At 33.8% G+C, this 18,045-nt stretch overlaps 1 protein-coding gene across 2 annotated transcripts in view; it reads right to left on the minus strand.

The window, feature by feature from the left end:
* Positions 1-18,045, minus strand: part of LOC148944767 (sodium- and chloride-dependent GABA transporter 2-like) — a 151,907-nt gene that overhangs the window by 101,367 nt on the left and 32,495 nt on the right. For both annotated transcript variants that reach the window (XM_089100359.1, XM_089100358.1), the window contains exon 3: positions 7,364-7,589. In XM_089100359.1, the coding sequence (XP_088956485.1) occupies positions 7,364-7,589 (226 nt within the window). The remainder of the gene's footprint in view (positions 1-7,363; positions 7,590-18,045) is intronic.

Here is an 18,045-nt window from a genome sequence, read left to right on the forward strand (position 1 = left end):
GAAGATAGAAAAAGTTATACTATGATTGTGATTATTTTCCAGGAAGATAAAAAGTTTCACTTTAGTTCTAAATTTTCTCAAAGAAGTGAAGAAAAGTTCAACTTCGATTCTGAATTTTCGCAATTAAAATGAAATAAATTACTGATCAGGTCTATTTCCCAAAAATAATATAAAAATTTTCCACTTCAATTCAGATTTTTCTCAAACAGATTAAAAAATTTAAAATGAAGTTACAAATTTTTTCATAGAAGATTCAAAAGTTTAAATTATTTTCTGAATTTTAACACATAATATAATTCGATTCTAATTTCTCCATATAAAATAAAAATCTTACACTTCAGTTTAAGTTTACCAATAAATAAAAAATTTACAGTTCAGTTCTAAGTTTTTCAATAGCAGATAAAAAAACTTACACAATGATTTTAATTATTTTAATGAAGATACAAAGTTTAACTTCAATTAAAAATTTTCTGAAATTTAATTAAGACCAATCTCAAAGATTTTAAAAAATTTAAAGTTATGTTCCAAATATTTGTTCAGAAGAAGAAAAGTTTCATTTCGATTCTGAATTTTGTAAATGAAAATTAACTAAGTTATTTATCAATTATATTTTCCAAAGATAATATAAAATTTTCCACATCAGTTCAGATTTTTCTCAAAGAGATGAAAAAATTTAAAACATTGTTCCAAATTTTTCATAGAAGATAGGAAAAGCTATACTTTGATTTTGAATATTTTTCAGGAATATATGAAACTCTAATTTAATTCTGATTTTTCTCGAAGAAGTGCAAAATGTGTAAGGTCTCATATGAATTTTCTTAGAGAAGAGAAAAAAAGTTAGCTCAATTCTGAAATTTACCATTGAAAATGAAAAAGCTTCCATTTCAGTTCCTAATTTCTCAAAGACATAAAAAATTTAAAGTCTTCATGAAAATAATCAAAATCATAGTATAACTTTTCTTATCTTCTATGGAAAAATTTAGAACTGAACTTTAAATTTTTTATGTCTTGGTGAACTTAAAACTGACGTGGAAGCTTTTTATTTTCTCTGGAGAAATTAGAATTGAATTATGTTCTTTGGTAAAATTCGGAAGAGAACTTGAACTTTTCTATCTTCTATGAAAAAAATTGGAAAATCATTTAAAATTTTTTCATCTGTTTGAGAAAAATCTGAACTGAAGTGGAAAATTTTTATATTATTTTGGGGAAATGGAATTGATCAATAACTTATTTCATTTTCATTGCGAAAATTCAGAATCGAAGTTGAACTTTTCTTCACTTCTTTGAGAAAATTTAAAATTGAAGTGAAACTTTTTATCTTCATAGAAAATAATTACAATCATAGTATAACTTTTCCTATCTTCTATGTAAAATTTTTTTTATCTTCATGAAAAATAATCTGTGGAAGATATTTATTTTCTCTGGAGAAATGAAAACTGAATTGTGTTCGTTGGTAAAATTCAGAATAGAATTTGAATTTTTATATATTCTATGAAAAATTTGGAACAGTATTTAAAAATTTTTCATATCTTTGAGAAAAATCTTAGCTGAAGTGGAAATGTTTTATATTATGTTGGGAAAATAGAATTGATCAATAACTTATTTCATTTTCAGTGAGAAAATTCAGAATCGTAGTTGAACTTTTCTTCTTCCGGAAAAATATTTGGAACATAACTTTAAATTTTTTCATCTCTTTGAGAAAGGTCGGAATTGAATTTAAGAAAATTTAGAATTAAAGTGAAACTTTTTATATTCATGGTCAAGGACCTGTTTAAGGTTTTTATTTTCTCTGGAGAAATAAGAAATTAATTGTGTTCTTTTTGGTAAAATTCAGAAGAGAACATGAGCTTTTATATATTATATGAAAAATTTGGAACAGTATTTTTAATTTTTTCATCTCTTTGAGTTAAATCTGAATTGAAGTGGAAACTTTTTATATTATTTCGGGAAAATAGATTTGATCAATAACTTATTTCATTTTCATTGAGAAAATTCAGAATCGAAGTTGAACTTTTCTTCTTCCGGGAAAATATTTGGAACAGAACTTTAAATTTTTTCATCTCTTTGAGAAAGGTCGGAATTGAATTTAAGAAAATTTAGAATTAAAGTGAAACTTTTTATCTTCATGGAAAATAATCAGAATCATAGTATAACTTTTCCTATCTTCTACGGAAAAATTTAGAAGTGAACTTTAAATTTTTCATGTCTTGGTGAACTTAAAACTGAAGTGGAAGCTTTTTATTTTCTCTGGAGAAAATAGAATTGAACTATGTTCTCTTGTAAAATTCAGAAGAGAACTTGAACTTTTCTATCTTCAATGAAAAATTTAGAACAGAATTTTAAATTCTTTTATCTGTTTTAGAAAAATCTGAATTGAAGTGAAAATTTTTATATTATTTTAGGAATATATAACTGATATGGGTACATACACAAAAACTCACAAACACAAAAGATTACACACACACAAAAATACTCACACACACACAAAAAACTTAAACACACACAAAATCTAAAACGCACACAAAAACTTACACACACACAAAAACTTACACACACACAAAAACTAACACACACAAAAAAACTAACACACACAAAAAAAAACTTACAAACACACACAAACTTACACACACAAAAACAAAAACTTACACACACACACAAAAACTTAAAAACAAAAAAAAAATTCAAAAAAAAAACACACTTAAAAAAAAAAAAAAACTTAAACACACAAACAAAAAATAAAGCAATCAAACAAAATTACACACCCAAAAAAAAACTTAAAACCAAACAAAAAAACTTACACACACAAAAAAACTAAAAAACACACAAAAAAACACACACAAACAAATAAACTTACAAACACACAAAAAATCAAACACACACACACAAAAAAACTCACTCACACACAAAAAATTACAAAAACAAAAACACACTTACACACACAAAAACAAACAAACACACAAAAAAAAACAAACAAAAAAAAAAAAAATTAAAAATAAAAAAAAACTTACAAAAACAAAAACTTACACACATACAAAAAATTACACACACACAAAAACTTACACACACACAAAAAAAACTTACACACACACACAAACTAACACAAACACAAAAACTAACACACACACAAAAACTTAAACACACACAAAAGAACTAACACACACACAAAAACTTACACACACACAAAAACTTACACACACACACGAAAACTTAAAAACACAAAAAAATTAACACACACAAACAAAAACTTAACCAAACACACAAAACTTACACACACAAAAACTTACACACACACAAAAAAAATTAGACACACACAAAAACTTACACACACATAAAAAATTACACACACATAAACTTAAACACACACAAACACATACACACACACACACACACACATACAAATACTAACCCAAACAGACAAATAATATAAAACTAAAAAATACACACACACACAAAAACTTACACACACAATATCAAAATAATACACACACACACAAAAACTTACACTAACACTAACTAATACCAACCCATAAAAACTTAAACACGAACAAACACAACAAAACGCATACGTAAAAACAAGCAAACAAAAACATAACCAACCAAAAAAACTCTTACACACACACACAAAAACTTAATACATAACACAAAACTTACAGACAAAAACAAAATTAAACAAACACAAAAAAAAACTTACACACGAACACAAAAAACTAAACACACACAAAAACTTACACACACACAAAAACTTACATACACACAAAAACTTACATACACACAAAAACTTACACACACAAAAACTTACATACACACAAAAAACTTACACACACACAAAAACTTACACATGCAAAAAAAAACTTACACACACACAAAAACTTACACACACAAAAACCTAAACACACACTACATACACACAAAAACTTACATACACACAAAAACCTTACACACAAAAACTTAAATATACACAAAAAAGATTACACACACACAAAAAAACTAACACACACACAAAAACAAAAACAAACAAAAACTTACACACACACAAAAACTTACACACACACAAAAACTTATTACACCAACACATAAAAAAACAAAAAAAAAAAAAAAAACATAAAAAAAAAAACAAACACAAGCAAACATAAACACATCAAAACCATAAAACAAACAAAAAAAATTACAAAAACGCACAAAAAAACATACACAAACAAAAAATTAAACACAAAAAAAAAAATACTAACACACAAAAACTTACACACACACAAAAAAAAAACTTAAATACATACAAAACTTACACACACACACAAAAACAAACAAAAAAAAAAAAAATAACATAAACAAAAAAAATAATATAAACACACAAAACTTACACAAACAAAAAACTAAAATAAAAAAAAAAAACTAAAACACACAAAAAAAAAAAAAAACACACAAAAAAAAATAACACACACAAAAAAACTTACACACACAAAAACTTAAACACACACAAAAACTTACACACACACAAAAACTTATTACACACACATACACATACGAAAATTTTATATTATTTTAGGAAAATAGAATTGATATAAGCACACACAAAAAACCTCGCACACACACAAAAACTTACACACACACACAAACAAAAACTCTAAGCTAAGACTCTAAGCTAAAAACTCTAAACTCTTAACTAAAACTAAACTAAACTAGAAATCTAACTGAAACTCAAAGTAAAAACATCAAACTCTTAAATAAAATTAAACTAAACTAGAACTCTAACAAAAACTCTAAGCTAAGACTCTAAGCTAAAACTCTAAACTCTTAACTAAAACTAAACTAAAATAGAACTTAAACAAAAACTCTAAGCTAAAAACTCTAAACTCTTAACTAAACCTAAACTATAACTCTAAATTAAATTAATAGGTAAAAAAATCAAACTCTTATATAAAATTAAACTAAACTATAACTCTAAAAAAAAAAACTCTAATATAAAATTCTAAAATCTTAAATAAAACTAAACTAAACTAGAACTCAAATTAAAACTCTAAGCTAAGACTCTAAGGTAAAACACAAAACTCTTAACTAAAAACTAAACTAAAACTCTAACTTAAACTCAAAGGTAAAAAAATCAAACTCTTAACTAAAATTAAACTAAAATATAACTCTAACAAAAAAACTCTAATCTAAGACTAAGCTAAAACTATAAACTCTAAAATAAAATTAAAATAAACTAGAACTCTAACAAAAACTCTAAGCTAAGACTCTAAGCTATAACTCTAAACTATTAACTAAAACTAAACTATACTAGAACTTCAACAAAAACTCTAATCTAAAACTCTATGATAAAAAATATAAATAATAAAATAAAAAAAAAATAAAATATAAATATATCTGAAAATCAAATGAAAGAAAAAAAACTTTTAACTAAAATTAAAATAAACTAGAACCCTAACAAAAACTCTATGCTAAGACTCAAAGCTAAAGATCAAAGCTCTTAATTGAAACAACTCTAAAGTACAACTTCAACAAAAACTCTAAGCTAAAAACTGTAAACTCTTAACTAAAACTAAACTAGAACTCAAACTGAAACTCAAAGGTAAAACATCAAACTCTTAACTGAAATTAAAGTAAACTAGAACTCTAACAAAAAGCGGCGCATCCCTACAGCGGATCCGTGCGGCGCATCCCTTCGGCGCATCCCTGCGGCGCTTCCCCTGACCCGCGGCGCATCCCCCTGCGGCGCATCCCCATGCGCCGCATTCCGGCCCCGCGGCGCTTCTCGGGCCCGGGGGACCTTTGAGGACCGGGGGGAGGGCCTTTGGGGTCCGGGGTGCCCTTTGGGAGTCCGGGGGCCCTTTGAGGACCAGAGGAGGGCCTTTGAGGGTCTGAGTAGGGCGTTTGGGGGGCTGGGGCTCTTTGGGAGCCCAGTGGACCTTTGAGGACCGGTGGCTTCCTTCGGGGTTGGGGTGGGGGATCGGAACCCTTTGGGGTTGGGGTAGAGGACCTCACAACGCTGTTCAAATGAAACTTGTGTATTATAACGACCACAGAGTTTCACCCTCAAATTCTCTTCTAAAACCTTTCCTAAAATCTTCTTTCAAAATGTCTCTAACTGTTTCGCCCAAATAATCCCATAAAATGGATAAAACGGTTTCACCCAAATAATCCCTAAACGTAATTTCAGCGTGTTCCTTTTGTTTGGCATCTCTGCGCTAACGCATTTCAAATTTCTAGGAAACCCTTTCCTACGTTAATCTCTTCATCTCATAAATTTTCCTATCTAAACTATTAGGTTTTCGTTAGAATATCAATTTATCTCTCCGACTTAAAGCTCAGTGAAGCCGTATTTAAAAATAGAATTTCTATCTCTTTAGACTCCCGCATAATTCGAAGATAACAAGTGATGTCAATTATCATTCCTGACACTAAAGATCAATGAATCCATATTTAAAAATATAATATGAATTATTTTCTCTGACCTAAAGAACGTTTATCCCACATACTTAAGATTAAAGATGCCTTAATGTTTCTTAATTTCCCCTTTGTGAATCAATAATTTCCCCTAGCGATTATGTAAATCAAGTTCACAGGTGCTACTCGTGACAGGACCTCGTGGTTTATGGTTTTGCAAGTGAGAAGATTCCTGTTTTTCCAAGTGAGAAAATTCCTGTTTTTTCATTCTCACTGACAAAAACCATAAAACATCCATAATTTGATGTTGACAACCATGAAAAACATCAAATAAATTAATCAACACACATAACCGTCCATGAAAACAGACATAAATGTGAGAAAATTCCTGTTTTTCCAAGTGATAAAATTCCTTTTTTTTCATTATCAGTGAGAAAACCATAAAACAGAAATGAATTGCTTTTGACATACATAAGTGTGACAAAGTTCCTTTTTTTTCGTTCTCACTGACAAAAACCATTAAACATCCATTAAAAACATCAAATAAATCGACCACCACACATAACCCTCCAAGAAAACATCCATAAATGTGACAAAATTCCTGTTTTTTTTCATTCTCATTGACAAAAACCATAAACCACGTGGTTCTATGATAATATATGGTGTTAAAAAAAGTTGTAGGTGGCAGCAGGGGTGGGCAATGGGGCTCAATAAGGCCCTTCTACTAACATTTACTTTTAGTGTCTTGTATTTTTTCGATTTACTACATTTTGTTCTACTTGCTGTTCTATTTTCTCTTTGTTATTTTTGTTACTACTTTTCTCTGTAATTTTTCTATTTCCTTTAGTTAGATATGACCTTCTAATTATTTTCCTGTTAATTATTCCAGGCCCAAAATAGCAAGAGCTTCTTTTGAGAAATCCAAAATAGACAGAAATAAACATATCTAGCTCTGCGTCTCGGCAAAACCAGATTAACTTACTCCCAGTACTCAAGAGTGGCGTCTTTGGCATATTTTCCCGGTATTTGTGACATATTTGCACCCATTTCAAAATTCACACAGGCTTTAGTATTCCATGGATTGTCGCAAGAGCCCCATGGAAGTTCCCAAGAAAACGATGCGAAGAGGTAATGTAGCCCCCATGCCACAACAACAATGTAGTAGACATTGAGGAAAAAGCAGACAGCCGTTGTTGCGTAGCCAATGCCTGAAAAATACAACTGCGTCAATATTTTTTTTATTATTATTATTTCTTTTTTGCTGATTTTGCTAAACAACACGTTGTTGTTTGGGCAGCGTTTCCAATGTAGCTAAGCTAATTTTGAAAAATCAGTCAAAATTCTTCTGTTTGCCAAAACTTATGTATACCCTAGATATCTCTTAACCTTTTCCGCAAAATTTGGGTGTTATGCTTAATATTTTTTTTTTCGGAGAAATATTTAATGTAACTGCATCCTAATCTGAATTTTTATGTTTACCACAGTTTTTATGTAGCCTAAAGATTTGCCAGTTTTGTCTACAAAAATTAGATATTAAGTTGATTTTTTTTTTGTGTTTGTGTGTTTTCAAGAAAATTATTTAATGTACACTCGGAGGCTGAAATCAAAAATTTATGATATTTTGTTCAGCAGCCCTAGTTTCAAATCAGTGGTTTTAAAAATTTGTTGAAATTTATTATTCCAGGTAAGAAAACATTCCAAGATTCACTATGTTAAAAAACATGGGAACTAGACAAAATCTCATTTATTTTTGAAGTCAGCACATGCTAGAAAACTATCCTAAGCAATTCAAAACCATTGAAAGACAGATCTAATAATTGATCACAAGACAAAATATGTGAACAAGAACAAACTTTTAGAAAACACATTTGACTATAAAGCTTTCTCGTGGCAAAGCCTGTCAGACTACAAGGTAAGGTAAAAAAAAAAGTATTAGGCATTGGACTTTACAGTCCCTACCGGCAATGCTGATCTCCGCTTCTTGGCCCTTCAGCCAGGAAGTGCAATGGGGGGTTAGGGGCCAACCATCCTGTGCTTTCGCACACTCTTCCTGTTTACCCTCCCCAGATTTCTCCAGGTACCCATTTAGAGCTGTCAGACTACAAGCATAAAAGAAATACCAGCTCTTCCGTATTTTTCGGAAAAATTTTACACCCTTCTGAACACGAAAATCGAAAATGAAAGCCTGAAGTGCCCCTCTAATGCTACCCCCAACGCCTGGCTTTTTAGCAGAAATGTAGGCAGATTTTGCACAACGATTGGCTCAAAATTATGATCTGCTTGAAAGTACCTTGACCCAACGGGACATTTCAATGCTCATAGTGTATGCCCCTTTTCAAGTCCTTGAACAAAATCATTTTGGTTGGCCTGAAACCTATAGTGTATGTGCCTTTAGCCAAGTAGACAGAATAGATGGGTTTTTAAATGACAACTTCTGTGTCCACCAAGTTTATTCAGGAATATTCCTGAATTAGTTGAAGTTCATCAGGGGCGTCGTTTGGGGGTGGAAAGGGGGGGGGGCAGTTGCCCTCCCCCAATAATGTGGAGAAAAAATATTATACATCCCATGCTCTTTGACTATCCAGATATGGACACCTCTTGCCCCCCCCCCCAATAAAAATGCTAGAGATTCGCCCCTGATTAGTATAAGGCTAATTTTGAATAATTTTTTCCAAGATATGTTTTTTTACCACTGGCTATTACTACCCAGGCGATACCTGACTTCGAAGAAAAGAAATTCTGGGATTCTGAAAACTATGAAGGTTTGCAACCTGCTATTTCCCAGACCGTAGAGTTTTCTAAAATGTCAGGTGCAAAGTCTACTGGCATTAGGTACCTGCGAGCAAGATTTAAAGCACTTTTGATTTAATATAACATTAATCACTAAAAAAATTTCAAGCCCCAACTTCCATCTACTACGTTATAGTCTGCCATGAGAGTACTAATAACAATTTAGGAGGCAGGAATACCAATTACCCCCTAGATTTTTGGCCCATCGCAGATTTTGAAAAACAACTTTTTTGATATTCTCAGACAAAAACAAGAAATTCCCCCCCCCCCCCAAAAAAAATTTGAAAAATAAATCTCTCGCCATATTTTCATTAACCAACACCACAGCTATACGGCCTGAGGACTCGGTAGCTTACCTTCCTCACCCTCAAGCCCAAATTTAGCCCTTTTTTGTCTGTATGTGTCCTTATGATAGGATCTCATTAAAGTATACTGTGTGATTGGGGCATAAAGTGGGTTAAGGACGCCTCCTCCCTCAATAAAAAAGGGAGGCAGGTTGCACCGGTTGCACAGCTTCAAAAACTATTAAGCTAACCGTTTTTCTTTCGTGATTCTTTCGTGATTTATGTAAAAGTCTATCTTCCAGCCCAAAATTTGCCATAGCATAGATTGTGCGACTCTTCTACATAACCTATAAACATGATATGTCACGGTTACCAAAACATCCAAATCGTTACCTTAGGTTTTCTTTCATTTCCGTTGTACTTTCTTCAGGAAGTCATGACGACAACAAAGAAATGTTGAAAAACGAAAACAAGGTGTAAGGTAAAACAAGGTGTTTTACTTTTATTATCATATGATATTGTTGCAGCGACGAGGGCCTAGAATCAGTGGCGGATCCAGAGGCGGGGGGCGAGGGGGGCACCCTAGCGTAGTCTAAAGGGGAGTAATTTACTTAATTAAGTCAAGTTTGCGCTAATTAAACTTGCTCCTAACGCAAGTTTATCAGATCAACCTATTTTGCGCCCCCCAACAAAATTTATTTTCGGATTAACATATTTTGCCCCCCCCCCTAAAAAAAATCCTGGATCCGACCCTGCCTAGAACAGGTCTAATTTTGCTAACTGAAGCTGGGTTTTCTGACTTCCAGAATCTTTTAGTAAAGTCAGAACTTTTTTAGTTGTCAAAACAGCTACTAAAGGTGGGAAAAGAGGAAATTCTGAAAATAAAAATTACTGAAAAACTTATCCAAAGGAACTTGTATAGGAAATGATTGTTATATTTAGATGGAGCATTAAACAATGTCATTTTGCTAGGCACTTATTTCATTCTTAATCTACACTTATGTGTAGATTATCTGATATACCGGTTTAAACAGCAACGAAGATTGAAATTAAAATCAAAATAAACAGTGATATTTCTTTAAATAGAAATTTGAGGGGATATTCGCTTAATGCTCTGTATACAAATTTAATTAGGAATGATTTAACTAATTATATTAAAAAAAAGTAAATAATTCCACTCAACCTGTTACGGATAGACCTTCTAGGCTGGCTGCCAAGAAAGCAAGATTAGCTTTCAGAGCTTGTCTGTAAGTATTTTTTATTCCATTTGAATGAATTGTTCTTTTTCCACTTCGCTTGGTGTACCAGTCCTGGATGAGCTTCCTTGAAGTAATGATATTAGGGCTGTTTTTAAAATTAAAAAAAAAACTTTTTTCAGTTTTAATGATCGAATTTGAATTTAAGTTCCTTTTATACTGGTTGTTTCTTCGTTTGCTTTGTTGAGGACGGCCCTTGGATATAGGGTTGAAATATTCATTTAAAGTTGCGTTCCACTGTCTTGTATAAAAATTTCTCTGTTGTTCCACTTATTGTTTATGATATACCGATTGTAATTTTTCCTTATTTTACCCATTGAATTCAAGTAATAAACATTTGAATTAATAAATTTAGCTAAAAAGGGCTAAATTTTGGGCAATAATTAACGTCGTTTATTAGTTTTCACGATTGCTTCCAGCCAATATAGCCCCAAACCTTTATAGAATGCTGTCAAAGCAATCCCGTTCGGAAATTTTCAGATCAATAATTTAAGCACCTTGTTGGGAGCCATATTTTTCTCCAAGGTTTTTCCAATTGAAAAAAGGAAGAAAGAATTCTAAAGAAGATCTTACAGTCCTACCATAAAAAATGTATCCAATATATGTCCGTTCGTTCTTAGGACGCAGTGTAACAAATACACCATCTATAAAATTTCAATGAAACTTTTAGTAGGTCAGTATGTCATTTTATTAATATAATCACATTATCATATGATTATTATTATTAACATTATTATAATAATAATTTAATATAATCACACTATTATATTATTATTATTATTAATATTATTTTTTAATAATTTTTTTTAATGAAGAAATATTTTTTTTAATCGATATTAATAATATTAACATAATATAATAAATAATATTATATAATAATATTAATATTATTATATTATAATATTAATATTATTATTATTAATAATATTATTAATATAAATTATAGACTTGAAATTAATGAACTGTAAGCCCTGACTAAAAAAAGGCATTACAATAAAATAAAATACGAAAAAGTAATCTTCCTCAAGGCACATCAACCTAAAAGTAGTTTTAGCATGTGAGTCAATGGGAGGGAGGTATACCCCCCTCCCATACACGGTGGTAATTGATTGTAAGGAGGGCTAACCCCTTTACATTTTTACCCCGCCGATCCCTAGATTTGAAAAATATGATTTGTTGGTATTTTCATTGAAAAATACTCTTTTTAGTGTTTTCAGTGAAAAAAATAAAAAAACAACAAAATTACGCCCATAGATTTTTAAAAATACATCTCCTCCCGCATCTCTATATTCATAAAATAGCGCCCATGAATTTCAGATTGATGTACCTGAGGTTTGGAAATTTTTCTGAGGAGAGAGAGGCGGTTTGATTTTTCAAAATAGCTTCCTTATTTCAATATTTCTCCGCTTCAAACAGTTCGTGGTAAAGAACTGTAAGTAAGGAGCGACCCGGCGCAATAGTGACCGAAACTCTAAAAAACTAAATTTTGACACCAATAGATATACCAAAAGAATTGGTTTATTATTCTGATTAATTAAAAAAAAATCCACAAAATAAGTTTTTCAAAGAAAAGTAAAGAACTCCATTAAATAAAAAATGAGCAACGATCAAAACAAATAATCTACCAAGCGTGAAACTACCACAAATCAGCATCGATAAATAAATGAAACCCAAAACGAACAGAAATTACAGTAAATAACCGAGTCAAACTCAAAACGAACAGAAATTAACATAAGTTGGGCTCAAAGCCCCTATGACTTCCCAAGGCGAGAAAAAATATAAAAAAAAATATAAATGTTTTTACTTTTATAACTTTAATAAATCAAATAATATTAACATTTTGATTACTAAATATCAGTATATGTACATTAAACTGACAATGCACATTCATTTGCATGTTCATTCAATTTTTTCAGTAAAGTGCAAATTACGTTCTGGCCTTGGGAAGGCATAGGGGTTCTGAGCCCAACTTATGTTAATTCTGCTCGTTTTGAGTTTGACTCGGTCCAATCCATCCAATCACTTTCGACTATTAAAAAGGCACTAGCCCTTTGAGCTTCCAATCGAATGAGCCCTTTTTCAAGTTTCTACGACAAAGCTTTCAATAAAAACCTTACATGCCCCCAGTGCATAACTTAAAATCCTTACCCTGAGGGCTGTGGAGGAGTGTTATCCTCTTAGATATAATTTCCGGACCTTTCAATCACTTTGAACAAAATGGCTACCTAAAAATTTTGATTGGGTCTGTTTGGATAAATGGTGGGCGTGGAAGGGGTGTTAGTTACCTTCCAATCACTTTGGACTATTAAAAAGGGTACTAGCCATTCCAATTTCCAATCAGATGAGCCCTTTTTGAAGTTTCTACGACAGCGCTTTCTATGAAAACCTTATTTGCCCCCAGGGCATAACTTATAACCCTTGCCCTGAGGGCTCTTGGGCCTCAGGGCAAGGGGTCATCCTGAAAGATCCAGTTTTAATAACTATCAACTACGTTGAACAAAATGGCTATCTCAAAATTTTCATTTGATGTGTTTGGGGAAAAGGTGTGCTTGAGAGGGGGATTAGTTGCCCTCCAATTACTTTTGACTATAAAAAAAGGGCACTACCCCTTTTTCCAATCGAATGAGCCTTTTTTGAAGTTTCTGCGACAACGCTTTCTATAAAAACCTTATATGCCCCAAGGGCATAACTTACAACCCTTGTCCTGAGGGCTGTGGGGGAATGTCCTCCTCAAAAACATAATTTCTATGTGGAAATCAACTACGCTGAACAAAATAGCTATCTCAAAATTTTGATTGGATGTGTTCGAGGAAATGGTGGGCATGGAAGGGGTGTTGATGCCTTCCAATCACTTTCGAATATTAAATAGGGCAGTAGCCATTCCAATTTCAAATTGAATGAGCGCTTTTTGAAGTTTCTACGACAACTCCTTCGATAGGAAGTGTCCCGGTATGAAAAAAAAAAAAAAAATACATTGCACCAACATCGTTCTTTACTGAGGCACCGCGATTGCGCTGCCTATGAAAAAGGTGCAATTTCAATTTCCAATCAAATGAGCCCTTTTTGAAATTTCTACAACAACTTTCTATATAAACCTTATATGCCCCCAGGGCATAACTTACAATCCTTACACTGAGGGCTGTGAGGGGGGTTGTCAACCTAAAAGAACTAATTTCCAGAACTTTCAACTACGTTGAACAAAATGGCTATCTCAAAATATTGATTGGATGTGTTTGGGAAAATGGTGGGCGTGAGAGGGGCGTTAGTCGCTATCCAATCACTTCCAACAATTAAAAAAGCCACTAGCCCTTTCAATTTCCAATTGAATGAGCCTCTTTGAAATTTCTACGACAACGCTTTCAGTAAAAACTTTATATGCCCCCAGGGCATAAATTACAACCCTTGCCTGAGGTCTGTGGGGGTGAGAGGGGGGTTAGTTGCCCTCAAATCACTTTCGACTATTAAAAAGAGCACTAGCCTTTTGAATTTTAAGCTAAATGAGCCTTTTTTCAAGTTTCTATGACAAATATTTCAATAAACACTGTAGATGCCCCCAGTGCATAACTTATAACCATTGCACTGAAGATTCTGAGGGGAGTGTCCTGCTCAAAGGTATAATTTCCTGAACTTTAAACTGCGTGGGACAAAATGGCTATCTCAAAGTTCTTATTGGATGTGTTTGGGGAAATGGTGGGCGTGGAAGGGGTGTTAGTTGCCTTCCAATCACTTTCGACTATTAAAAAGGGCACTAGCCATTTCAATTTCCAATAGAATGAGCACTTCTTGAAGTTTCTACGACAAAGCGTTCTACAAAAACCTTATATGCCCCCAGGGCATAACTTACAACCCCATGCCCTGAGGGCTGTGGGGGGGGGGGGGGTTGTCATCCTCAACGACCTAATTTCCAGAACTTAAAACTACGTTGAATAAAATGACTATCTCAAAATTTTGATTGGATGTGTTTGGGAAAAGGTAGGCGTGAGGAGGGTTAGTTACCCTCAAATCACTTTCAACTACTATAAGGGCACTAGCCCTTTGAATTTCTAATCGAATGAGCCTTTTTTGAAGTTTCTACGACAACGCCTTCTATAAAAAACCTTATTTGCCTCCAGAGCATAACTTACAACACTTGCCCTGAGGGCTGTGGGGTAGTGTTCTCCTCAAAAACATAATTTCTATCTGAAAATCAACTACGCTGAACAAAATGGATATCTCAAATTTTGATTGGATGTGTTTTTGGAAATGATGGGCGTGGAAGGGGTGTTAATCGCCTTCCAATCACTTTCGACTATTAAAAAGGGCACAAGCCACTCCAATTTTCAATTGAATGAGCCCTTTTCGAAGTTTCTACGACAACTGCTTCGATACGAAGTGCCCTGGTCTAAAGGAAAAAAAAATAATAAATAATACATTGTGCCAACATCGTTCATATGTACCCCCAGGGCATAACTTAAAACACTTGCCCTGAGGGTTGTGGGGGATTGTCTTCCTCAAAAATATATTTTCTATCTGGAAATCAACTACGCTGAACAAAATGGCTATAACAAAATTTTTATTGTATGTTTTTGGGGGAATAAAGGGCGTGGGGGGGGGCTACTTGCCCTCCATTCACTTTCAACTTTCAAATCACTTTCTAATTAAAAAGGACACTAGCCACTCCAATTTCCAAAGGAATGAGCCCTTTTCCAATGGAAAAAAAGTAATACATTGTGCCACCATCGTTCTTTACTTAGGCAGCGCGATTGCGCTGCCTATGATTCCAAATATATAAGGTTCGTTCAGTTTAGTCTTACCCATCAAAATCTACGAGGCTGAGAAAATTTGCCTGATTTTCGAAAAAAAAGAAAAAGCCCCTAGAAGCCATAGAATTTTAATGGAAATCACACATCAGATTTAGCGTATCAAAGAACCTTACTGTAGAGGTTTCCAGCTCCTATCTATAAAAATGTGGAATTTTGTAATTTTTGCCAGAAGAAAGATCACGGATGCGTGTTTATTTTATTTTTTCCCAGGGGTGATCCTATCGACCCAGTTGGCCTAAAACGTCATTAGAGGGCTCATTCTAACAAAAATGAAAATATCTGGTGCCCTTTTTAAGTGACCCAAAAAATTGGACGGCAACTAGACCCCCTCCCACGCCAATTTTTTCTAAAATCATCCGATCAAAATTTTGAGATAGCTATTTTGTTCAGCATAGATGAAAGATCCAATAACTATGTCTCTAGAGTTAACATGATCACCCACAGTCCGTGGGGAAAGGTTTTTAAGTTATAAAACTTGCTAATTGTTTACGTATAGTATTTGTTACTGGGAAGTATGCAAACATTTTTCAGGTAGAGAGGGGAGGACGAATCTTCTGCTGGAGGATTTTGGACAGGGATAATTTTCCATGACGAGGAAAGTTTCAAGGGGGTGAACTTCTGAGGGAAAATTTTACACTGGTTGAATTTGCCAGAATTCCTATGCGAAATTTCCTTATTAGTAGGGGAAAGATAAGGAAAAAAAATGGTCGAACCAGGAAAAAATTGATACAGAAATTATTTTTGCACCACTGTGTTCAAAAAAGAGAGCTCTACAACATATCAAAAATCTAAATCTCCATCCCGTTGCGAAATTCCCTTTTTTTTCACGTTTTTTGCGCCTATTTTTTAGATACTTCCAGAATCCGAGAATGAGGAACCGTGAAAAGAAAAGTAGTTTATTGATGGTTTCCCTTTTAATAAACGACATTTTTTTTGCTATTTTATTCGAAATAAACATCACTTTTAATCATTTAGTTCTTTTTTATGTTTTGTTTTTGTATGAATTAAAAAAAAAAAAAAAAAAAATCAAGCGACACCCGATCATAGGGTATTTTAAGAAGAGGCGCACGAATTTTCGGTTAATTTTTCCCCAGCTGAACAAATAGCCTACCTGCGTGCAGAATCCATTTCTTTTCCTACCGAGCTTTATTGGTGACGACATTTTCAACCAGCTGGAAAGTCCCTTCTGATATTCACTTTCTGTTACACCATGCCTTGATCTTACACTCTTTTCAAAGTTGCTTCAGTCTGCTGAGCCTTGTAGAGCCACCTATCTGCAAAAAAACTCCTCAGATGGAAAGTATTTTGGATTCCGAGCAGAGATTTAACACAGGTGCGTTTTTGTTTGTTTTTCTTGCATATGCTTTTGTAACGTAACTACTAGGAAGCGGAAAGGAATCGGAGGAAGGAAATATAGAAAGGAAAGAAGACTCTACGCTCATCCTACCTCTCTTTCTGACACATATTTTATATCAGTTTTCTCTAACCAAATACATCATAAAACGGAAAACCTTCGCAGCAAGGCAAGCGTCTTGTTTTTGCCCATGATTGACCTCCCGTCTAGCAACGAATCCTGCCTTTACTCAACCTTGCGCTTTGTAGCTTCTCAAGGCAGAACCTACGGATTCAAACCCGTTCTTACATTTGAACAGCCGCTCTGGTGGAAGTCTATGAAGATCCTCAAGTCCGACACGACGAATGAGCTGAGTAGTATTGTTCTCAAGTTAGGCGGTTTTCATTTGATGATAAGTTTCATCGGATGCATAGGACACCTCATGCAAGGTTCTGGTCTGAAAGAGGTTCTGGAATTGGTATACGCGACTGGTGCAGTGCCGCACATTCTTTCTGGAAAAACGATTTCTAGAGCTGTTCGAGCTCACAATATCGTGAGCTCGGCCATATATGCTCATCTCCTCGAATAAGAGCAAGCGACTTTGACGTCTCTAGACATGTCTACTGTCTTCGCTAACTTACTGGATGGATACCTCCCACCCGAAGATCTCAGTCATGATCCCCAGCTCAAGCAACTTGAAAACTTTCTCAAGCAGAGACGCCAAGACCTGCTCACTCAGTGAACTGCGAAGCTCTGGTTTCAGTATCTAGAAATGGTTGGGATACTGCTTAAGTTCATACGTGCCGAGAGACTAGGCCTGTGGGATTTGCACCTACAATCTGCAGTAGAGATGCTTCCGTTTCTAGCAGCATCTGGACATAACCTCTATGTCAAGTCGATCTGGATATACCAGCAAGAGATGGCTAAGCTTCAAACTAGTCACCTACCAATCTTCAAAGCATTTGAACAGGGAGGTCACACCATTAGAAGATAAGAGCGACGATGGGCTCGGCTCTCGGCAGATCTTGTCATCGAGCAGGAGTATATGAGAAGTCTGAAAACATCGGGCGGTCTTACAACTGGAGGTGGGATGACAGAACAGCAGAGAGTCATTAGGGTTCTTTCAAGACCAGCATGCCTGGAGATCAACCTCTTGATGCAAAATTTGACAAAAATTGGTTATTCGACAAGTGAGCAGC

The sequence above is a fragment of the Artemia sp. Qi Xiang Cuo genome, chromosome 14 (genome assembly GCF_049724085.1).
Source record: "Artemia sp. Qi Xiang Cuo chromosome 14, ASM4972408v1, whole genome shotgun sequence".
Taxonomy (NCBI): domain Eukaryota; kingdom Metazoa; phylum Arthropoda; class Branchiopoda; order Anostraca; family Artemiidae; genus Artemia; species Artemia sp. Qi Xiang Cuo.